This window comes from Acipenser ruthenus, chromosome 12 (genome assembly GCF_902713425.1).
Source record: "Acipenser ruthenus chromosome 12, fAciRut3.2 maternal haplotype, whole genome shotgun sequence".
Taxonomy (NCBI): Eukaryota; Metazoa; Chordata; class Actinopteri; order Acipenseriformes; family Acipenseridae; genus Acipenser; species Acipenser ruthenus.
Genome location: NC_081200.1, coordinates 29182440 through 29207544, shown reverse-complemented (window position 1 = coordinate 29207544; position 25105 = coordinate 29182440). Strand labels below are relative to the sequence as shown.

Below are 25105 nucleotides of genomic sequence, written 5' to 3'. Positions count from 1 at the left end.
TATGACCTTCAAAACCCGGCACTGTTTATTCGGGCAGGTAGTGCCCTTGTTTAAAAACGCTAGCTTAGGGGCTTGCACCAATGATACGATAGCAGCATCTACTGGTGGAAAATCAGTGAAGCCAAGTTTATCTGCCTCATGCAGGCTGTACAGTGCTCCCAAGGAATGTGAAGCAGCAGGTGCTGTAGCTGGGTGACCCCAGGATGAATGCATCTCAAAGAGGAAATCCAGTTTACGCTTGTCATCTACAGGCCATGGAACATTCAAAACGTGGCTCTCTTAATCAGTGGCAAAAGCTCTGCTGATAGTGACACCTGCGCTACTGGTGTTGCGCTATTCTGAGTCACCTTCCTCAGAGGGGAACTCCCGATCGACAGCCTCATCAAACGCACTGATAGATAGCAGATCCTCTTCCTTCCATTTTGCGTGTACTACTCCTTGTGACTGTAATGGCACAGAGGGAGCAGGTGTAACAGTGCAATTGCGCAGCAGCTCAGCTAACATCTTTCCCTGTTGGGAGACCGCCTCCCAGAGCTTATCCAGCTGCTCAGAGCTGTCTGATCTATGAGACCTATGGCTCTTTTTCTCCTCTTATGCGAGGGAACTGGAGGAGGGGAGGGGGAAGGTGAAGACGAGGAGGACTGTGAAGCCGGTCTCCTACGTGTTCTACTTTCCCTAGGCACAGAGCTCTTATGAGGATACAGCTCCCTTTTGAGCTGAAGAGGGAAGGGAGCCTTGTCCAAGTGGAATGGACAGTGAGCGCTCTACAGAGCTGCGCGGCACTCGTTTCTCTAATGTACGAGTAGAAAAGGATGCACAAAATTCGCAATAGCTACGGTTGACAAGTGCCTCCCATGCTCCGGACCCAGACAGGCAGCGCATCTGCCATGCCTGTCCTCCGTGGGGAGACCTTTCTTGCATATATCACACGGTACGGTCCAGTGTACGGTATGGTGAATGGTACGGTAACTTCGTTCACTAGGAACAGTGGTAGATCAGTGACCTACAGTTACCGAAGAACCAATATGCAGGGATGCCCACCTGTATAGCTTCTGGCTTAACGCAATACAGTGACTGAAGACTGGAGGAAGCCTGCTGTCACCGTGACAGCCTTCGCAATGGTACTGCAAGCAGAGACTAGAGCGGCAACAAAACACTGCGGGAAGGACTGCAAGCAAATCAGACCCAAAGCAGAGCTGAACCTAGCAACCTTTAGTGAATCGGAAGGGTAACCTTGTTCGTTGTACAAAGTACGGGCAGGAACGGGAGCGGGTCTGGGACCTACAGTTACCACAGGAGTGATATAGGGATTCCCACCTATAAGGCTTTTTGGCTAACCAACAGATTGAAACTCAAGGAAGTCCTACTGTACTGCTAGAGCCCAAACAGTCTTCACACTAAATCTGCAAGCAGATCTTAATGTAGTACAGAGACACTGTGGGAAAAGCTGCAAGCAGATTGACCCAGCGAGTGCGTCTCTGTTCAACGCAGGACAGCTGAGCTCAGCAGCCTCGTTAGTATTATTGTAAAAAAAAAAAAAAAATACAACAGAGAAAACAATTTCTTCTAACACAAAACAGTAATCAACGAATTACCGATATTTATATCGATACCGATATAATAAAAAACAAATAATATATTTTATGCTTCAACCGAAGATAGCAGCTTACGAGAGAGCACTAATAGCCGGCTTAAGGGGTTCGATCCCAGGGAAGGGGCAGCAGAGCTGCTGGCTTCGCGCGGAACATAAGGCCGCTGAAGGACTAACGAACAACCATGAGTGAGTGCACAATATGTGAAGTAATTTTTACTAAAACACATAAAAACAACAATTCGCAATAAGTGCTAAACACAAGCGAACAATAATAATACAAATCACATATAACATGATGTGTCATTTATCTGTTTGTAGATTCTCTCTCTCTGTCAGGTCGGCGAAAGGAAAAATGATGACATTTTGTGCAGCTTTGGAATATCTATTCAGATTAGACGGTATCAAAGGATTAATACCCATGAGGTAATGGTTACATTCCGTACTTGAAAGGGAAACGCATGTCTTAAAGTGCTGTGCTGTCCAATTACTGATGTGTCATTATCTCTCGCTCACTGGCACCAGGGGCTCTCAAACTTCAGGTGGCCTGCCCTGTTTTTCATCAACATATCCATATAACCACATAAAAAATAACTACAGGTAGTGGACAAAAAAATGGAAACACCAATGTAAAGTCACTTAATAGGGTGTTGGGCCACTATGGTATTCTGCTCTGTGGAGTTCTCGGCGGACCATTTTTGATGAAACTGGCTGCTCACGCCCCAGGTTGAAATTTGCAGTCAGTTGATCTGCAGTTGCTCGCCTGTTTTGCCTTGCAATTTGAATTAATGCACCGATATCATGATCCTGGAGTATGCGTTTCCGCCCACTGTTGCCCTTTGCTGATGATGTCTTTCCCTCAGAGTTCCATGCCGACATCACCTTAGACACCGTTGCTCGTGAAACATCAGCAAGTTGAGCTGTCTTGGTCACTGAAGCTCCTGCCAAACACGCCCCAACAATCACCCCTCTTTCAAAGTCACTGAGTTCTCCTCCTGCAGCCATGCTAGCCATAATTATAGACAACCAGGCCTGTCCAGCATTTTTATACATGACCCTAAGCATGCTGGGATGTTATTTGCTTAATTAACGCATGAGCCACACCTGTGTGTAAACCCTTGCTTTCAATATACTTGGTGTCCCTCATTTACCCAGGTGTTTCCATTTTTTTCTCCACTACCTGTACTTTTATATTGCGACAGGTTGAAGGGCATTTAGCTGTGAAGTTTGGCCTTCCGACAGGTAGAGGTGCTAAAACCATTAACTTCCTTACCTTACCAAGATGGAACAGACCAGTGTCTATGGCCGGTTTATGGTGGCCATCTTGGTAAGATCAGCCACATAGATGCTTCCAAGTTCCAACCTTCCTTTTCCAATACAAGGATTAATGTGATACACACCTGACAACTAGTGATATGTGTATCACCGATTGGGGAGGCGTGGATTGAAAGCATATAAGGGGACTGTGACGGCTTGGAAGTTGACTGCTTGGGGAAGCACAACTAACTTTTTCTTTGAACTTCATTCTGAGTTGGATTTTGTTCTGGGTTCTGACTGGCCCAGTTCCTGGTCCCGTTCACATATATGAATGGACATAATATTCCCAAACATTTCTTTTTTATTGGGACTGGCCAAAAGGATGATGACATGTGGCATTTTAAATTCAACTCTAAAGTGAAAACAGCTGTGGAGGAAAATACCGTTGCAGTGTGAATGCTACTAGTAAAGCCACATTTTGTATCAGATTTCTTTTGAAATTTAACATGACATTTGTTTTTAATACTGCAATTAAGGGGAAAGCATGTAAAAAAAGTACAAGTCATTTTTTAACACAAGATCCAAACTAGATTGCATACTGTACAGTATGCTTGACAAAATTGAAACACAGCCATTAGAGTGTGTTCTGTTTCCATAGAGGCTACCATATTCAGGCAAGGTGCACTGTCACAATTCTGAAAAATATATCTATGGCCACAGAATGCTTTCTTAATTGAGTCTCGGTGTGCCTCTATGGTTTTAAAACTGGACAGCCCATCAGTCACAATAAGGAATACAGAATTACAAAGCCTTACTGTATAAAGAGGTTCACCTCAGTGGTAAATTTAAAGCATCTATTTGTATTATTTTCTATAACTATGTTCAACTGCCCACAGTAATCCCCAAAGCTTGCAGTATTCTAGATATGGGGCACTAAACATCTCAACACTAAGATCTCCAGAGTTTAGAAGAACATCACTGCAGGGGTTATAACTATTGCAATTCAAGTCCTTGGCATAATTAACCAGACACTTCAATGAGCACCTCAATTGTATCCCAGGTACATCAGCAAGGTAATTGTACAGCAGTGTATGTACGTTCTTTTCCGAGAAAGCATCCAACAAATCTTTGATGGAATATAGGAAGGGGGCTAACTTCTTACTAAAAAATATGTTTGAAGTGTGTGTTGCTGAGCATAGGCCACAAGCAATTTCAATGTTTACATGTTATTGATATTTCACGTCTGTGCCTCAGAAGACAACTTGTTATAAACCTAAAAGGAGCTTTATTTTAACCACTGCGAAAAAATTTAACTTTTTTTTTATATATATATACAGTATATTTCTGAAGAAAGGAAAATTCCAACACTAGCTAAACACACCCTTGCACCCTAAAAAAAAGTGTTTTTGAGAAATAAATTCAGGGCATTTCAACATAAGCTTTCATGCTAAATTTGGAAGTTTCATTAATAGGCACAAACTGTTTGTCATTAGCCCATTAATTATCAAATTACTTTTTCTTTGAAAAGAATCAGAACACAAGCTATATTTATGTAATTTGAGACACTGCATTTAGACTTAACTTTTTCAGTTAACACAATTACAATAGGTTATTATTATAATATAGTTAAAGAAAAAAATTAAATAACTGGTAAGTGGCAGTTCAAAATGTTCCAAAAACGAGGATAATGGCACTTCATGGGTTAAAGCCTGTAGTTTCAGAAAAAAAAAAAAAACTTTAAACAATATACAAATTGATGATTTTTTTTTCTGTTCACATCTCCATTTCATGTTAACTATGTTATTACTTTTGTATTATATCAAACGAAAACAGACTTACAGCAATCTTGTTTTTCTACTTGCTAAACATTCATGGTCACCTTTTATAAATGGAAAAGTAACAAAAATAATTGTTGATGGTTTCTGACTTTGCCTTTTAGTGTCTAAAACTGTTCTTGCACATTGTATCTATATTTTCAAATGTAACTGTTGCCTGCAAAGTACAAAAAAATAAAAAATAATAAAAACATAATTTTGCAATCGAGAATGTATGCACTGTTCTGGCATTACTGACCAGGGCACAAAAGCACAGAAAAGTGGTTTGTTGGAAAGCCTGTATGAAAACCTATAAAATGTCATCCCACATTATACAGTATATTCATTTAACTAGTAATAATTATGTCTTCTCTAAATCACAGATTCTAAATCGTATCTGTAGATACAATTAAAAAAGATCAAATCAGGTACTATGTAAGACTTACTTGTACCTATCCAACAGGGTTTTTTAAGTATCAGTTATATCTGAAAGCTGTGTGGGAGGATCAGTGTAGATGTCCACATCACAAAACTACCAGCTGTCATTAAAACCTATCCTCGTAAGCCTTCAGTAAGAGAAGCCAAGCATTGGATTGCCTTAAAGACTCAAATAGCCTCTCCCTGTCTAGGGTTCGGGTCCCTTGAGAAACACCAAAACGAAATTACAACTTCCTGTGCTATCCAATTATTTTTGTTGCATTGGACTGGATGAAACAATATCAAAATAAACCTGAAAAATCCCCAGTGGAGAAAAATAGTGACAATTTATTGTGGTTTGGTTCTGGATATAAACAACATGGCTGGAAATGAAGGGGTTCAAAATGTGAGCTTTCGATTTTATTTAGTTTTAAAAAAAATTATAGAATGCTGACAGTACAGGAGTAAAGCTGAAGAAATATGATTCAACAACTTACTGAATGTTACCTACACATGCATCTGTGTATTATATGTCCCTATAATTTCAAATAGACTGTTTTTTTTCTAAATGCACAATGCATTAAATTACAAAATGTACAATGTGGAGAGCATGAGGCTGCATCTTGTTTCAGAATGCATTTATAAATAAGTTATGTTTTATTATAGGCATGCTGTGAGGACCTTTCTGCAATTTCTTACAGACAACTTAATGCAAAAAGTATAGTTAATTATCTGGTGGCAGAGAAACAAAACATCATAATGCAGTAGTAATAGATACAAAAAAATACTACTGTACCTAAAACAGAAATAATAAAACAATCCTCAACAGAAACAATAAAACAATCCTCAACAGAAACCCCAAGATTGGGGCTTAATTTAGTGTAGACCAACTACTCACACGGAGAGTGGAAATGTTTCTAAAGTATTGTCAAGATTATGACTTGCCATTAGGATGTATCCTTTTGTCTGGAAGCGATTAATCTGTTTTGATTAGAAATGTGTCACAACAGGCCCATAAATGGGGTTTACTTTTGGCTGTGGAAAGGCTGGGTGCAGCCCCTGCACAGATATAGTGTTTATTTTTGGCTGTGGAAACGCAGTAACCAGGAGGAGCACATAGCACGCCCCAAGAATAAAGTGGCCACTGTTCCGGATAGAGGTGTAACATTATACTAAAGTCTGAATATGATTCACAGGTCATTAGTTGACTGGCTTGACATAACATGATACAATTGGGTACAATTATTAAAATAATAATAATAATAATAATAATAATAATAATAATAATAATAATAATTATTAAATACCCAACACACAGCTGTTCTGGTCCTCCGCTGCTAGACATCAAGAAGTATTAAATGCTGTAAACTGTAATCACCACTAGATGGCTTTATTAATCTGCTCAATAAATTTAGCAACAATGAACACTCAAACTTGGGCAGATTCTCCTAAATTAGTTGGTATACTATAATTATGTTTATTTTAGAAAAAGAAGGACCCTATAAAGTGCATACTATATCCTTACAAATAAATAGAACATAATATAATGTACAATGATGTATACTTTTGTATAATATGATTGGATGGACATTACCATATTTCATATATTGTATTAGTATAATTAATAATCATTTTGATAATGTAGTCAAAACAATTACTACTACTAAAAAATGCACTATAATAGTCAGTGAGTTTATAAATTTAAAGATTAAATAAAGCAGAACCCTTTGGTCCCTGGTGGCTTGCGTAGTAGAAGTACTACAGTCATGCTAGTGTGATTCGAATCTTGTTTGCGCCAAGTTACAGATTTATACTGGGGTCCACATCAAGCACTGCATTGGCCTTTCAGATCTTACCACTCAAGTTAAAATACCATTTTCTAAATGATGCAATAAACACACGTCCAGGAAGTATGCAGGAACACGACAGGTATTTTGAAAGTTTTTTTTTTTTTTTTTTTTTTTGTTACAAAAATGACATCTAGTGCTCACAAAATAACACACGGTTTGAGTGTCTATATTTAAAGCATAACAAAAATACTTTTTTTTTCCTCAAGGAAACAAGTTAACATGAATCAATGTTATTAATTATTATTTATAATGCGAGTTAAATATCATGATACATGCAGTTTAGTCACAGCAACACCTACAGTATGCAGCTAATGGTCTTTTGTAGTAGAAGCACAATGTATGTAGTTTATGTTTTATTCTATTGTTTTTTTTTTGGAAGTGATACAATCAAATTACTCTCAAGCACTTTACGCATATAGATACTCAAAAGGATTGGCATTAAAGCTTAATATGGACCTTTAATTGAATGTTATTAAATGATATAATAATTGGTGAACACAACCATGAAATGAGAAAAAATAGAACAATTTATAAATGGGTACATCATTTAGAATTCACTTTCTACTGTCAACAAATCAAAGTACCTACAAGCATTTGTTGGGTTTTAACAAGATTCAATTGCATATTTTTTTTATTTCTGTACAGCAGGATTTTCTAAAAAACAATCCTTTTGAGTTTACAAACAGAAAAACAGTGAATAATATATACTTTTATATATATATATATAAATATATGAATGGTATTGCTTTGGGAAAAAAATACAAGATGCATCACTATTTTCAATTTGGTATTCTGGTCATCACTCATTAGTAAATAATGCTTCCTTACACAGCAAAAGTTGTTTGTGTTTGTTTGTTTGTTTTTAGCAAAAGGGAATGTCCACAGAATAAGCAACATTACTGAATTCAAGAAGTAACTCCAAACTCCACTTTTGAAAATTAGATTGTGCATTTTAGATAGTTATTCATTTTACAATTAAATTGTTTGTTATGGACATACATGTGTCAAATAGCAAAACTCACCCTGCGTACAACTGAGATTAGATTAGTTGGATTAAAACAAAAAAACATTAGCTCACTCACATAAAAAAATTATCAGCCAAAATAACCATATTGTGCAAAACATTAGCTTATATTAGCACTACAATTCCATCTGTATGGAGACACTATTTAACACATTAAAACAAACAAGAAACATTCAAAATAATTTAAAATATCTATGATAGTTTAGTAACAGTTGGAAAGCCACATTTGCTGCTTTACACAAGTGCATTGTGTATATATGGGAAATGAGACCTTGTAATTGTTACTACAAACATAGAAGTATGTGTGAGAAGCAAGTACCTATCAACTATTTGTATTTCTTTTTTTCAATATGGTGGTTATTTTTTAGATTAAATTCTCTCTCCCTGGAATTTCAGTTAATAATCTACATTTTAATGTATTTTATATTTAACACTGTTTATACTATAAATTTTGTAATAGGTTATTGTTGTACTGGAGATGCTGACTTTGATTTTAAGAATTTGCGTTAAATATTTTCTAACATTCCTCACTGTACAATAGTTGAGGTGTTTCTTTGCATATGTCCCGTGTTACAACTTCAAACTTCAAAACACTTTTCAGAATTTAGAGTTTTGTGGATTTAAAAATGAATGCAAGGCGTATGTGAAGTGTTCTGTTGCATCTTGGTTACCTATCATGCAATTCTTCAAAAAAAGGTAGAATTATTTATTTTTACTTAACCATATAAGGCAAAACATTGTAAAGACAGTCTGCTCATACAAGTGCAAGGGTTTGAGCCACAATTCATTAAATATAACCTATACTTGCGCCATACTGTATTACTAACCAGACTGTAATATAAAGCATGGATGGTTCAATCTGAACTTGTGGGATATCAAGCTCATCAGGAGACTCATCATAAGCAGAGAATATGCAATAAGCTTCATTACAGAAAGGAGTGCACAGACTGAACAATAACACCAGAAGAGTAGTAGTAATTTAATGGGTATGGAATATAGAAGCTCTGCAATTAATAAGGCACACAGTATAGTTTGAGAAATGTGTATAGTAAAAGGTATGAGTTGTACATTATAGTGAGCAAAGTAACTGGACCAATAGGCCCATATAGAAACAAGTTCATTTAAATTGTATGAGAAACATATTCTAAACATAATTTTGACATGGACAATTTATGTAAATCAACTGCCACTTTTTAAAATTATTACTGCATTCGTTAGACAGGATAGATTGCTAAACAGGGATTTATACTTAATAGTGAATCTCTCTTAGAGCCAAATTGGGTATTTGATTAAACCTATGGAGCTTATATCTTGTGTAAGCTTTGTCATTTTCTGAATTACTAATACTTGTGCGCTTAGATTAAAGTAGGCACAATTTCTACTTTCGGCAATCCAACTCTACCAGGAGTACCAGATTTTTAAGCAACTTCAAACTGGATTGGAAGCATATATTTCCAGTTTGATTATACTGAATTACCAATTTAAAAGTAGACACAGTGTAAAACTACACCACAGCCACTGTAATGTATGTTGTTTTCTATAATAAAAATTGCTTATATTGGCATGTGTCAAAACTACTAACATTTAAACTAAAGCAAAAAAAAGACATTTATAGCTTTTCCCTAACTGCAATGGAATTCAAATTCTTTATATGAAATAAACAGTTTAAACTTGTGATGTCAATAACAGAACACAAACCAAGCAGGTACAATAAGAAGTGTGTCATTCAATTTTTATTTCCACTAAAACTTGTACTAATATATATTATATAACTATTATTTTTTTTGTCTTTCTACTGTCTGCATAAGGCATCTAAAAACCTGTTTGAGAGTAACACCCAGTACTGCACCCTTCTTGGGCTTCATTAGTAAACACTTGGTGCTTAACGGAAGCCGGAAGTAAAACAGTAAGTACTTAATGTGTCCCCGTGATATCTGTAGCACTGTCTTTGGGAGTGGGTGACTTGCGGAAAACACTGGGAAATCTTCTGCCTCGTTTCTTGATTCTTAGCTCCCTGAGTTGAAAGCCTGCATCCTCTTCGCTACATCATACACATAAGCAATATCGGGCCGTTTCTCCGGATCAGGGTTGATGCATAGATCTACTAGCTTTCTCAGCTAAAAAAATACAACAGAAGAGAAGAAAAAATCAATTTTTCATGGCTTAAAAAAATAATAAAATGTTACTTGATATACAGAATTGAAAACATTCAATATATTTTGCTTATAAATTAAAAAAAAAAAAAAAAAAAACAGTAATTGGACCTGATTTGGCTTATCTATGACTTAATTTACATGTTAAGTGTATATAGAACTTAATAGGAGTTTGTTGACTCAAAAAAAAAAAAAAAAAAAAAAAGAAATTTGATCTAAGCTTATTATTTTTGTGTGTGTGTGTGCAACTACTTAAGACTGGGCTTGTAAATGTTGTGATTCTGCCTTTGGAAGCTTCCATCTGGGCTATATCCTGGTAATTGCCCCTTGTTCATGGAGCTCTGCATCCCCCACACACCCAACTTCACACTTAAATGCAGTAAGAGGCTGAGCGGAGCAGCCCTGAAGGCAGGCTGACTTCAACCAACTACTAGTGGCATCATCATTAAAATTCTGCGCAAGGTCACCATGGCAACCGCCTGCTGAGGCTCCTCCGCTGCGCTCGGCATCTCCTAATCACCTAGCATGTGAAATGTAAATTTAGACAGTCTGAAAATTAGTCAAGAAGAATAGGGGATGAGGATGCAGATATGTGAAATATTCATGCGCTTCTCAGTGGGGAAATAAAGAGAGACAGTGTAAATGACACAACAAAGAACGTCTTCTGACATTTTTTTTTTGCCAAATTTCCGAATCATTGTTTACAACCCAAATGTAGTTCCAGGCCTCTAGAATGGAAGCCGGCTGACGCAAACCCCTGATTCTGCCACAGCAGAAAGGAGGAATTAACAATGGCAATAAAATATGAATGCAGATAAACAGGACACTCACAAACTCCATCATAATAACACACTTTTCATTTTAATAAAATAAAAAAGAATATTAAATTAATGTATTCTTCTATCTGCTGGTTAAATCATTTAGCACAAAATAACTCTACACTGAATGTGTGACTCATGAAGGCCACACAAAACATAGTTTAAAAATGCCTTATCAGTTTATATTTAGTAAATTGTGACTGTCATTTCCCTGAATGGAAGGCAGGCCCCCGTAAGCGTGCCTCAAAGAAGTAAAAATAGAGAGAGATCCCAGGAACTCTGCCTACTGGCATTTAGAGTGAATCTCAGAATAAAAGTATGACTAAGAATGCCATTTAATGAAATGTCAAATTATATAAATAGTTCTTAAGAGACTCAAACACATCAAAAGATAGAAGACAATGAATGTTAAGCTAGTCAATATCAGTGAAATTGTAATGTGGGTCAGAACAGTTTATCATGGTGTAATCTAGAGCTGCTCAGGTAAGAAAAATATGTAAACCTATGTAAACAAAGCTGATGCCAATGTGGTTTTGTCAGTCATAAGTTCAGGGTTTTAGTTTGCCAGCTGGTTAGCGTATACCAATTCATAGGAGAAGAAAATACCTCTTCTGAATAGTGATCGGATGGAAGAGGAGGGTAGTCGCACTGCTCAATCTTCTTACACAGAGAGTAGAGATTCATCTTATCTCCATAAAATGGGCTCTGTAAGGCAGCCATCTGTAAAAAAAATAAATAAATAAATAATAATGAAAAAAGATAATACACCAATTACTATTATAAAAGTTTTAGGGAAACCAATTTACATTAGGAAGGGATTGACATGGCCCATTCTTATTACACCACGTACTGATCAATTGTGTTAAGTCAAGTGAATTGTTGCACACACAAACTGACCATTGTGCTTGTATGACTGATTAATTAGAGGTAATAAATCACATTGGGGAAAATTTCTCCAGGATGCTTACCATCTCGAATTGTCCCTAAAATTGTGTGTTAATAGATGAATGTGGTTGGAACAGGCTCTAGCATTTTATAAACAGTTTTTACATGTGTATGTTATAAGCCCAAGCTTAAGAGGTCATCCACATAGATATTTCCTGCAAAATGTTGTCAGTATAATAAACCTAACGAATCTGGAACTACAATTGAGCTTTTTATTACATTCATAAACCCACACTGCTGCAAGTAGTAGCAAGAACATGTTTGTATCACACTCTTGAGAGCTGGTAAGTCAATCAGGTCTTTTCTGATGTTGTAAAAAAAAAAAAAATTAGGTCATATTTAACTATACAATGAAATGCTGTTGTGGGGAAATGCAGTTTAAATTTGAAATACTCTGTCTGGACGGTGAATATGACATTACCTCTCAGAGGTGGTGTTGCCTTGAGCTATATTTATCCGATTCAAAAGGCAGGCTTGATGGAGACAAAATAAAAGCACAACTACTTTCACAGCAGTGTTCTCTAATTTCACTTTTGTAAAAAAAAAAAAAAATTACTGAAAATGAAGGAAATGGGTTAAGGAAATCCAATCCCAAAGGATGTTGGAATACCTGTATTCTGAGTTCTTCACATGTGTGGTCTGTTTGGCTGGAAGCACAATCAACTGCTTTACACTATATATATGGAACACTAACACCATATATATATATATGGACGGCACTAGGAGGAATTCAGTTTTACTTTTAAAAACACTAAATCTACTTCATCAAATACAATAATGATTTCAAAATATGCAGGATCAGTTCACAGTAGAGTTTTATTGTGTAATGCATCATGGATACCCAGCTGATCATAAGATGCGAGAACACCTCTGAGATGTGGAAGCGCGCTTCCAAAGGTTCAGCTGATCACATCCTCATTAGCTGTGAAAGGCTTAGATTGCAACGAACAGATCATATGGCTCCAAGCCAGGAGATACTATGTTAAAAAAAAAAAAAAAAAAAAAAAACATTTGCATGGAGATTTAAAAAAAATGTAAATAACAAAAAACAGTTCCTACAGATGGTGTTGGCAAAACTTTTAATGGACTAAAATCTTAAAGGGATGGTTGGGATCTTAATGCAAATGTAGGGTATAATGAAATACTTACTCATTTAAGTCATGCCACTTGGAAGACCGTTTATTGGCCCTAACTCTGTATTTCAACATTATAAGAATACAATCTTCTTACCTAGAGTAGTAACAGTGTATCTGGACTGAAAAAAAAAATCACCTAGCAACCAAACATTATATTAGAGGACTTAAAAGAGCCATCACAGGTCTGGCACGGCTGTGAGGAGTTTTGTTGGTTTGTCGAAATAGAGAATGTAACAAAACTGAACGACAGCACAGAGAATGGACTAAAAATGTATTTTAGACACAGCTTGATCCATAGACATTCACTACCCATCTGCCATTAGCAAAAGAGGGTCCCAGACCAATGTATCTTAATATGTTGCATGTTATGTCGGTAACAAGCAGCATCTAGTGCCTTATATAATAGGGAAAATATTTTCAAATCCACACAGTATACTAGTAGACCTTCACTATAGTTTATTTTCACTTGAGTTTATCCTGTTGATTACCTTAGCGCTAAGTTTACAAATCTATTCAGTCATTCACTAACCTCCTGCCATTAAACATCATAAAATGTTTACTTTATTATCAAACATTTATGTATGGAAAGGACTGTTTTACCTATTCATGCTGTCACCCATAATGAGCAGAAGCACAGCACCAAACTAAATCAAGCTGCTTACAATCTAGCTGAGAAGATACTGTTTTTATACAATACACACTACATATCAGGGACGCCGTTTGCAAAACACAAAATTAAATCAGTCTTGTGAGAGAGAGAGAGAGAGAGAGAGAGAGAGAGAGAGAGAGAGAGAGAGAGAGAGAGTGAGAGAGAGAGAGGACAGACAGACAGACATACAGACAGGAGAGACAGCGAGCACATTTACACCAAAGTGACAACTAAATATTGTAGATGCTTTAACCAGTGCAATCAGATTCAGATGGTCCTGATAACATAACTGTTAGATATTAAAATGTGTATGATAACTGTTTTTATACCAGATTATACCAAAACGTTACCTGAAAGGTCTACAGGAAGCTAGGAGTCTGATAAACGCTTCGAGGTGATACATGAACATTTAAGGCAGTTCTGTCCAACACGTAGTGTAACAGTAGGTAGACAGACAGACTCGGTGCATATAGGTTCACATTTTGAATGAAGAACCTAAAAACAAACACAAACAACCTTACTCCTGCAATAGAGAACACCACATTTATGCAACCACTATGCTTGGAGTTGCCACAAACAGTGGAAGCAGATATTGAAATCAGCATCACTGTTAATATATAAAAGGTACTTCTCAATATCAAGTTGATGACGCTTGTGTAAACAAAAGTATTACAGCCTACAAAGAGACTATTGGGGATAATACAGTATGACACCCAACTAGCAGTATGCATCTGGTCTAATTTGCTTATTAGAACTGCAGTGTCCTGATAAAACCGACACAAAGACAATATTTATAGAGCATATCCATCCAGGCAGCACAAACACACACACACATATCTACATTATGCTTATTTTGAAATGTCCTCAAAACGGCTATCTTGGTTTTAACTTACACTTTAAAAATGCATTAAGGCATGACAAAAAAAATAAATCCAGTACCTGGAAATCTGGAAATTGTATTTATTAAGAAGTCGCCCATCGAGAGTAACCACAGTGCCCTTTTAGCAAAATCAAAAGCACTACAGTGCTACCTCGCTATAAGGCTTTCGGTTACAACGTGCCTCGGATATAACGCTCCTAGCATGTCCCCCAATTCCCTATACGAGTGATTCATGCAATATTTCTACAATAAATACAGTACTGGTGTTGTTCAAACTGGAAACAACTTCTCAGTCTTAACTTCTGTTTCTGTCTCTCCCTTTTGATCAGTATCTGCACTGAAGGAAAGCTGCGCTGGCACTTTATAACACAGACATCTTATTCAGCATTTGTTTTATAACTAAATAAATATTAGGCCTATTACGTGGTTATCTTTTTTAATTTATTTACTTTTTTTGCTGCGAGAGGAGCTGCGGCTTTCTCCGGGAGACGAGACGCTTCAGCTTCGCTTCAGCCCTGCTCCAGCAGCCGAACCTGGGGCGAGCCCGTTCCCTCTTCCCCTCTCCTGACCCGCTCTCCTTCTCGCACTTGGTTTGTTGTCTGTCGCTTCAAACTGAACTCCCAACCACCGTTTAGCCAGGCTATTTATAGTTTAAAAACTGCTAATTAAAATGATCCACGAGTTGTTTTTTTTTTGTAAAAAATATAGCATTGATTACATGGTGCTTTATGCATGGTTAATTCACAGAAAGTAAAATGTTTGCTTCACTATATGTGCATTATAGAGAGTGAGTTATTTTATTTTGTATTTTAGTCAGATGTGTGTTGTGTCCCGCGGCGCCCCCCACCCCCTCCCCCGTTTACAACGCTCTTCGGTTATAACGCTCATATTGTGTGTCCCCCGAGACCCGCGTTATAGCAAGGGAGCACTGTATAATGTAAAAATTCTACAACTTTAAAATGACAATGCAACAACTTAGATATCAATTTAATAAGGCAACAGCAACCACGACAGACAGCATTGGCACCTGGAGGTGTCACCTCATCAACACTGTTGTAAAGCTGTTGGCTTCTCTCCTCCCTCCCCATTTAGACAAGATCTAGAGACAGTTTCTTGAAAGTTAACAATGAATAGTTTGTTAGGCATTGCTTTATTTTGTGTTGCTGAAACTGTGGCTAACTATCCTTTACGTATCAACTTTTTTTTTTTTACTTTTAAAAATAAACTGAAGCCAGCTCATAACTTGAGGGGATGTTTTGTGAGGCAGAGCTGCAGCTTCATCTTAGGAATCCTGTCCAAGTGCTGCTAAATCCCTCAAGCACAACAGTGTGAAGACTGCACTGAGAGCAGCACTGCCCCAGAGTCAGTCACCCTTCTCTGCGTGTGCTAATAAGTCTGATTTTGAAAGGACAATGTGTACATTCTCCAGACAGACAGAGCGTGTGTGAAACACGCTAGCCCATCCTGTGCTACTCGTTGAGCTTCAATAGGGACAGGACAAGCTGTAAAATGGCTCTCACCTGTCTGGTGCTCTTTCAAAATTGTGTTAACTCTCTCCACACCAATATCACAGCAGATCTGTTCCACTGTATAATGCAAATGACAAATAGCTTGTGTACGATCTGTTTGAACATGATGTTAGAGCCACCCATCCCACTAAAAGAGAACATCTTGAGGCAATTTCAATTATCAGAAGTAAAAAAATAAATACAAAAAACCATAAGGCTCTATCACAAAAAATAATAATAATAATTTTAATGATCTCTACAAGCAATGGAATATCTGGACGTCAACTATATTCTGTAATACTATGAGTTTGCAGAGACTGCTGTCATAAGTTTCATGACACCCAATTCAAATGAATCGTTACAGTAAAAAGACTTTGCCATTAAAAAGATCTAAGTCATCAGCACCGTTAAAAAAACAAAACAAAAAAAAAAAAACACACTGTTTGCCATAATGAGTCTTGGTTTTGCAATATATTTTTTCATATTGAGCAGCTGGAAATTTAGGAATATGACTATTATAATACTACTGTGTATCTGTATGTGTGGATTTTGAGTGAAGGGAGGGGGAGAAGATGTTAAAGTGTTTTTAGATAAAATGTTCAGCAACTCCAACAAAGGGTTAAACAAGGACTACTGTATTTTCATGCATCTCCTGCTTTGACAGATGAAAAATGTCAACTGTCCTGTTTTTATTTTCAAGTTTTTGCACTATTCATCTGGTTCATTAGTGCATCTCGCTGCTGCCCCTGACAGCTGCTCGCCCTCTACTCCCAGCAGCTGAATTTTTCAGGCTAATTTGATCCTCCACACTGAGACGATCGCTGAAATGATTGACTTGCTCTCTGACCTCCAGGGCCCGACTTTTCCTGATTAGTATTCTGGGGCTGTGCAAGGTACAAGAGCCTGCTGTCTGTCTTCAGGGCTGGTGGCGGCACTCTCTCTTCTTTATCTTACGCCACCAACCTACAACCTCACGAGGAGGTAGCCACTGCTCTGAACAATAAAGCAAATGTGTAAAAACCTCTTTCCCTATGTAAAGGTCCCATGTAGGAGACCGATTCTGTCATTATCTTAATTAATATTGATCTTTTTTTTCCCTTTCTGTGCATGCCAATTAAAGCTCCCCCCCCCCCCCCCCCCCCCCCCCCCCCCTGTGGGTAAAGGTTATAATCAAGTGTGAAGAAATTCAAATGCTTCTAATATAAAAAGCTGCCATTACTTCATTGTACCAGCCTTCATGTTAACTTTCATGATCTATTTATCAGACCAGATTTAACACAAGTTCAGCAGGACTGTAATTAAAGATATATACAGCAAGTGATTTGGACTTTTCTTGATCCTCTACCTTATGAAAGGATCCACTGAAAAAGTTAGACAGTGATTGAAAGAAACATCTATCATACCCACAGATTAGAATAAATCAACCAAATGGAAATCCAGAAATGTAATTTAAAAAAAAAAAACGTGATACTATACATTATGTGATATTACAAGCAGCATTACATTTAGAAGAAAAAAAAAAAAGGTTTGGAAATATTATGATTAAGTTTACATTTCCAGGCCAAACTAAATAACATGTTATCAAACGTTTTTTTGTAAAGTGAACAAAGACAGGTGAGATGCATCTTCCTTCGCCATTACAATTCTTTTCTTTTTCAAACTGCACATTACCAGACTTAAATGGAACATGGAAAACTATTTTTACTTGACAGTTTAGAAAAACATCCCTTTCTTTTACTAGTCTTTTTGAAAAGGCTAGATTTATAGCAGAGTTGTGCTCTGCATCCTTATTTATGTACTTTCCAAAGTACTAAGGTTTGTGTAACTTTTCAAAATTTGCACATTTGTACCATCCAACCCAACGCTTACAGTACTTACAGCAAATGACTTGCAGAAATTATATCAGTTCTTTGTGTATACTGTAGCTTGTAAAACATGAATCAAGAGATGCGCAGAACTTTGGGACAGTCCATTCAAATATACTAAAATAGGTGGGGCTTCACTAACAGTCTTCTCAAATATTAAAATAGTCATGATCTCACATGCTTGACTGTGTATACTCTTACTGTGCACCTTCAAATGTTATGCTATACTGCAATTTAAACAGAGGTAAAGAATGTTGGTACAATAACAAATACAGTTTAGGGATTCCGTTTCTGATCAATTATCTTTTGAACAATGACTGATGTAAAGTATACTGACGCTGTATGTATTTCCTTATATCTAAACACATACTTATGCCGATATACTTGGGGTGTATACATTTCCAAACCATGTGGGCAAATTAAAAATTCTTTGTTCAAAAGACAGACTGCAGATCCAGGTTTTGAACCCCTGCCTTCTGGGAATAAACAAACACTGTCTCATTTTAATAATGAATATCCACAATAAGGAGGGAGGAATAGAAATCTGGTTGATTTAGCTTAACCCTATTAGAATTCCGGGTGACCTTTATCACCTCATCGGATATGGCGACCTGGGACTGCTGGGCTTACTGAATAAATACACTTGTTCTTAATTTCAGAATTAAATTTAACTGGCGCAAAGGTTCAGATTCCACGTAAAATGAAACTGATGGTCTTGGCTTAGCCTGTTGCAGTTGTACAATCACAACACCAAAGATTTGGCAAATGCAAATATTTACAATACAATGCTATAGTATAAATGGTGGATTTTGGTACACTGTTATTTCAGCTAAACCATTTGAGTGTCTTTGGTACCAGGAAGCAGCATCAATTTTCACTATAGTGTTGAATTTAAAATATCTGCACAACCCAAATTAAAGTGTAAAAAACAATATTCCCTTCACTATTATTCTATTAACATGTATTGAATCTGGGACTGCATAATTATAAAAGATATGACAAAGTGCAGAGGTGTGGTGTACTTGTCCGAAGAACAGATTTCCCAGCAGTAATTTATGAAATTGAATAAAAATCTAAGTTATACATAGGGTGTTTGTTTTTCGGCTTTAACCAATAAAACAACTCTGATACAAAAAAATGACATTGGTGGATAGCCAATAAACAACGGAAAACACAGGAAAAACTGTGGAAATGGTTAAATCAATTCACGTTGACTTTACCCTTTTCCTATTCAAAAATAAAACCTACTACAAAAATAATAATAAATACATTTCCCAGTGCTGCAGGGCAATGTCCTGCCGTCCTGACTTGTATCTATCATTGATTCGTTCTGAATACTTTAAACCCACCCCAACTACAGAGTGACAGCATATTCCTATATTTCTATTGGAGAAACTTGCGAGATTTAAATCGAGATAACAATCAGGAATGGAGGCTTGTTAGCGGGATTTAAAGCTGTATTACAATTAAGATATAGAGGATTTAAAACATAATTGTAGTGAAATGTACAAAAATGCTTGCACACAAAAACCCCAGAAGAATGTGCCCGTGACCATAGGGATTTCGTTGTGGAAGACAGCAAAGGAACGAAGGTACAACTTAAGTGTGCATGTACTGTCAAGTTACTACTGTACATATTTTGTCAGAAAAAAAAAATGCTCAAGCATTTTGGAAAGTAACCGAAAACACTAATTTCATACAGTATATCAAAAACGAAAGCCCTGAAAAAAAACGATTTACATAAAACTCGAAAATAGCTAAAAATAAGCACCGAAAAATTAATAAAAACCGAAAAACAGAAGCCCTAGTTATACAACAATAGAGGTGTAAGCATTCTTTACACATACAGAATTCTGAGTGTGTCAGAGGCTCATATTTCCTCACACTGTAATTATGTGTGGGTTTTGCTCTCTCCAGACACGTGTTATTTAGATAAAAGGGGTCATCATTGTAAACAATATTAAACCAACACAATTCTACATCTAGATGACAAAAAAAAATAAAAAAAAAATTAAAAAATAAAACAAAAAGAAATGCTGCTTTTATTATTTATAAATTCAACACTATTGAGTATTAGTTATGGATGGTCCTTTTAAATAATTAGATTATACTTAAAATTGAACAAGAGCTTTCAAAGAAACAGTGTATTTAAAACATCTGGCTATAAATGAAGAGCATGAAAAGATAATCATATTTGTTTCAATTGTAAAAATTTAAACAACAAGCTGGGGTAATGACCAGGGAAGACTTAAAAATACTAAGCAGGATTTCACGATTTATGTGTGTATATATATATATATATATATATATATATATATATATATATATATATATATATATATATATATATATATATAAACGTAAAACAACCAGAAAGACAGCTGCATTTTTAACCAAGATACACCCCCACCAGCTATTTCAACAAGTGCTATTAAAAGACAGTTTAAAAAGACTTCAAAAGAACACGTAATCCATATAAATGCAGATTTGTCGATTTGCACACTGCCTGTCTAATATACATTGTAGACAGTTTGCTATGAAAATAATTCTTGTGAATCGCATATCGTGCTGACTGCCATCTGTTTAGTTTACTGTGGCCTTTCTTTTGGGATTATAAAACCAACACCAAAACTTCAGAGATGAAAATTCCTTTGTGTACGAGTTGAAAAAGCCCTATCTTCTTACCCACATTAATAAATTCCAGTTTTTTTATTGTGAAATGTCAACACGGAAGGGGTTTTCTGTGTCAAATAATGGTATCATAGGCCTATTTTTATTTTAAAAAAGAAAATGAAAGTTTCTGAAATAAAAACAGAATATGATGGCTATTGATTCTGCTACTAACACTAGATAGAGACATTCAAAATCCATTCATCTTTATCAGATGTGTATAATCCAGAACCAGGGATAATTGATGTCGTTCTGTGGTAATTCTTGGATTATTTTGTTCCTAATTCCATTCTCAAAACAGCCATACTATTTAAACCAAATTCTGTATTAGGGAAATGGGAACTGAAAACCATTAGCATCTGGGAAATAACCCAATGCTAGGAATACCCAGTGCCCTGGAGATTTAATGTGGAGAAAACTACAACTATTTTCCAAAACTTATTTTGATTTATTGTTCCTTTAGCTGCTTTACACTGCTAAAAAACCAGTCTACACCAAACCAAAGCAGAGAATGTAATACCTCCGTTCCAATTCCAGTTAAGATGTTACGTACGTAAGCAATGAGGCACAACAGGGTGTGTGACATTCTCTAATATCACCACGCCCGGGTGTGTGCCTTATTGCTCTGATAAAATGGGTTAACTTACTAAATTGAAATAAATTAAGTAAAAATGTTTTTTAATGGACAAAAAAGTAATTTCTATTAAATACCCTTCCGCCTAAAACTGAGCTAAGAGAAAATCATTCCATATAATTTTTTTTTTTTTTTTTTTTAATAAAACCAAAAATGTATTAATGCAAATAAATAAATAAATAAATAAATAAATAAATAAATAAATAAATAAATCATGTAGAACCTTCCTCACAAGACATGCAACAGTATCAGGTGACAGTGCTGTTTTTTGTTTTTTTTATCGTCCTTTGTTATGTGGGGTAAGGAGGTATCCATACCAGACTTGTGTTACCGCTTCACAGTGGCTAGAAAGAAGTTATTTGCATTATGGAGGAATATCAGGTTACTTATCAAACTGACTTTGCAGTTCACAGCTGGACAACGTGGTGAACTACTGGGCCAGTGTTAAGAAACAATTTAAAACAATGCCGGGCACGGCAGAAGAGACGATACCATCGTACCTGCACACATCTATGTGGAGAGAAAGGTACGGCAGGATTGTCGAGATGCATTTATAAATATTTTGCATCAGATCACAGCTGCGCAGCGGGTGGGAGCGGCAACAGCAGGCAGGGCAAGAGAAGAAGAACGTACACAGACCACAGGCAGCGGCAACAACACATCCATTTAACCCCACAAAGTGTCTCTTAAGAGCAATCCAAATCTTTTTTTTTTAAACAGCTGAAAGTTTACAACATATTTTTAAACTATTTATTTTCAGAATGGGACAGGGAAACGCTGTAGTTCAGGGAGAAGCAGAGTGTAATGACAACACCCCACGTGACCTGTTTTGACCAATCAGGACATAGTATTTAAAATACTCATTTTATAAGTGATACAATGAATAGAATTGGGTTTGTGTGGTGTGATTAAGGCAACAATCAATCATGCTATTAAAACCAACAAACCCCTGGACATGACATATACAATATTCCAATGAATACCAAAACAAGTCTATTTTAGTGGAACTCTTAGCCTTTACCATGTGATCTAATCTCAGATTACTCCAGTGTAGTCTTTGTTTCATAACATGTGATTCTCATGATGAAAGCATCCTCCCCACAACCCACATGAAATCAGTGGTACTGTTTACAGGACTGCCCAGGAATGAGGTGCCAACAGCACCAAGGAATCTGAAAAAGCAAACTTGGTTTGCTTCTTCTCACGGACGTGTTTGATTTGAGTTAACTGCTAGGCAAGCACAGTGTGATACAGGTGCATTGTGGGAGACTAATTAGTAAAGAGAGCAATAGTCTCTGCACAGCTTAGAGTTGGAATCTCTGCGTTTGCAGCCGGAGGCTCTTTGGGAGTTGTAGTTACTACTGAATTACCAAAGAAGCAGCTAACAACATTACACACAGGGAATCAAAAGGAACATCAAGTACTTTCCTTTCAGTGATTTAAGCTTTATTATGGGAAAGCTGATGAATAACCAACACCATTTTCACCAGCGCTGGCTTTCCTTTAGGTTTTTGATGATTCACGCAACATGATGTGACTAGTCTCTCAACTTCAGCCAACCTAATTTTCAAACGCCAAAGTACGGTGTTCATGTCTCCCATTTTAAATGCTATTTATGTATTTATTCATTCATTTTAAATATATATATTAGGGCTGTCAAGTAATCGCAGTTAACCTTCTGCAATTAACACGAAAATGTTTTTAGAGTTTAATTATTTTAACATGCGTTAATCGCATTACTGTGTCTTGAGCCTTTCGGCACACCGTACTTCAATCCCGGCCGCGGCAACATTGTATTGAGTGCAGTTATTGTTTAAATAGAAAGTTAGTCACTGAACCGCTTAATGGAGCAAAGCACTAAAAATGAATGGGATTTTTTTTTTTTTTTGACGGGCTCACTGGACAGAAAGACGCTTACTTGTCTACTGTCAAAGTGAGTTCCAGTATCAAATACGAGTACACGCCTTCATCTTTCAAAATACACTAGCAGCTCTTTTGCTACAGACAATAACAACAACAAATTAAACCCACCAGTTTCGACAAAAATGCAGGATCGCTGCAAGCCCATATCAAGCTGAGTATGATCATGATAATAAATGAGTTAGGCTGCATTGCTCCTTTTTTTTTTGCGAGTATACTACTCGCAAAAAAAAAAGGAGCAATGCAATGCAGCCTAACTCATTTAGTCAAGCCTAAAGCCTAACAATTGTTAGATGACAGGTTTTTTTTTGTATGTTCTCTTCACAATTAACAGTTAATTTCCTAGAAGTGCTTACTATAGCTACATATTTATAATTTTATTTAAAAAAAACTCATTTATTTCAGTTCACAATCAACAGCACATTTTATTGTGTTGTTTGTATTTGTAATTTCTAAATTATTGCTCCTAGTACATTTTGGTGGTGGTCTCAATGGGCAAATTTCCTGGTTAAATAAATCTATAAATACATTTTAAACAATTTTATTTACAGTAAAGGATAATAAAAACAATAGCATCAGTAAAAAAACAAATTTAAATTCAATGGATGTAGTAATTGTAACAATTTAATATGCGATTAAAACCGAGATTAACTAGATTAATTTTTTTAAATCGTGAGATTAATTGCGATTAATTTTTTGACAGCCTATATATATATATATATATATATATATATATATATATATATATATATATAAATAAAACAAATTTCTGAAACTGGTTATATTTAGATTGCCTTTTTTTTTTTAACTGTAATTCTAGTTAAATCGCAGCACAGCATTTAAGTCATTTAACCAAAACTACATTAGTAATTTAAAACACATATAAATGTTTCAACATAATTTTCCAATACTCTTCAACTATTCTACAGATTTCCGTTTCATATTGCTTTCCTTGTTAAAAAAAAAAAAAAAAAAAGTGATAGTGTAATTTCATGATAGATACCATATCTTAATAAGGGTAGTATTGTATCTCCTAAAGTGAAGAAACATCACTAGATCAGGATGGTGGTATTTTATAGTTTACCTCATACAGCAAGCAGCCTAGTGACCAGATGTCAGATTTGAAGTTATATCCATTTTCATGTATCCTCTCTGGAGACATGTAATAAGGGGTACCCACTGCAACACAAAAACACAGAAGAAATATCTTAGTTCTAGAATTCATAATTTAATGTAGATCACTGAGATTGCGTCTGGCAATGCCTAGACAGGTATTACATTTTGAAGACTACAACTAAATATTGCTGAATTTACAGCACTTTATTAAAAGAATAGATGCTGTATCTAATATTGCTTAATGAGAGATTGAATTTAAAAATTGACCTAAATTATATTTAAATCTCTGGCAGGCTATTACAGCAAACAGAATCAGTTAAAGCCCACTTTTTTTTTTCTACATAAAAATGCTATCCATTCTGAAATATTTCTTTCAATTCCTGTTCTGATAGTAAACACAAAAGGTAAAGCCAGACAGGCTAGCGTAAACTGCAAAGCAATTGCATTTAAAAAATTGTACAGTAGCCTTCATAGTATAGTATTAATTCTAGATTCCAATTAGTTAATCTACCCATAGTTTACAGTTTAATTAAATGTAATATAAATAATAATAAAAATAAAAAGCTTGAGTTTTAAACATATACAATAAAATGTGACTCATGCCCCGCCTAATTTCATTCTACTGCTGTTGCAGTTACAGCTTCCCACCACATGAAGGTGTAAAGAGATGCAAATCATTAGTTAGTTATTCACTGGAATTGTATTTTAAAATGATTACTACTCTAAAATCAAATTCCTAATTTTAACATTTCATAAAAACAGAACATACTGGAAGTAAACAGGTCGGTTTATTAATTAGATAGGTAGATTATGTTTATAAATAGGCATGTTTAAAATTCAAAAAGGTAAAGCACAGCA

General features: G+C 35.9%; 1 protein-coding gene across 1 annotated transcript in view; it reads right to left on the bottom strand.

Annotated features, from left to right (window-relative positions):
- Nucleotides 1-8645: 8645 nt before the first annotated feature.
- Nucleotides 8646-25105, bottom strand: part of LOC117417463 (serine/threonine-protein kinase Nek7-like) — a 56895-nt gene continuing 40435 nt past the window's right edge. The window contains exons 8-10 of the mRNA XM_034029626.3: nt 24216-24310; nt 11531-11644; nt 8646-10070 (exon numbers count right to left, since the gene is read on the bottom strand). Coding sequence (XP_033885517.1) covers nt 9960-10070; nt 11531-11644; nt 24216-24310 — 320 coding nt within the window. The 3' untranslated portion in view covers nt 8646-9959. The remainder of the gene's footprint in view (nt 10071-11530; nt 11645-24215; nt 24311-25105) is intronic.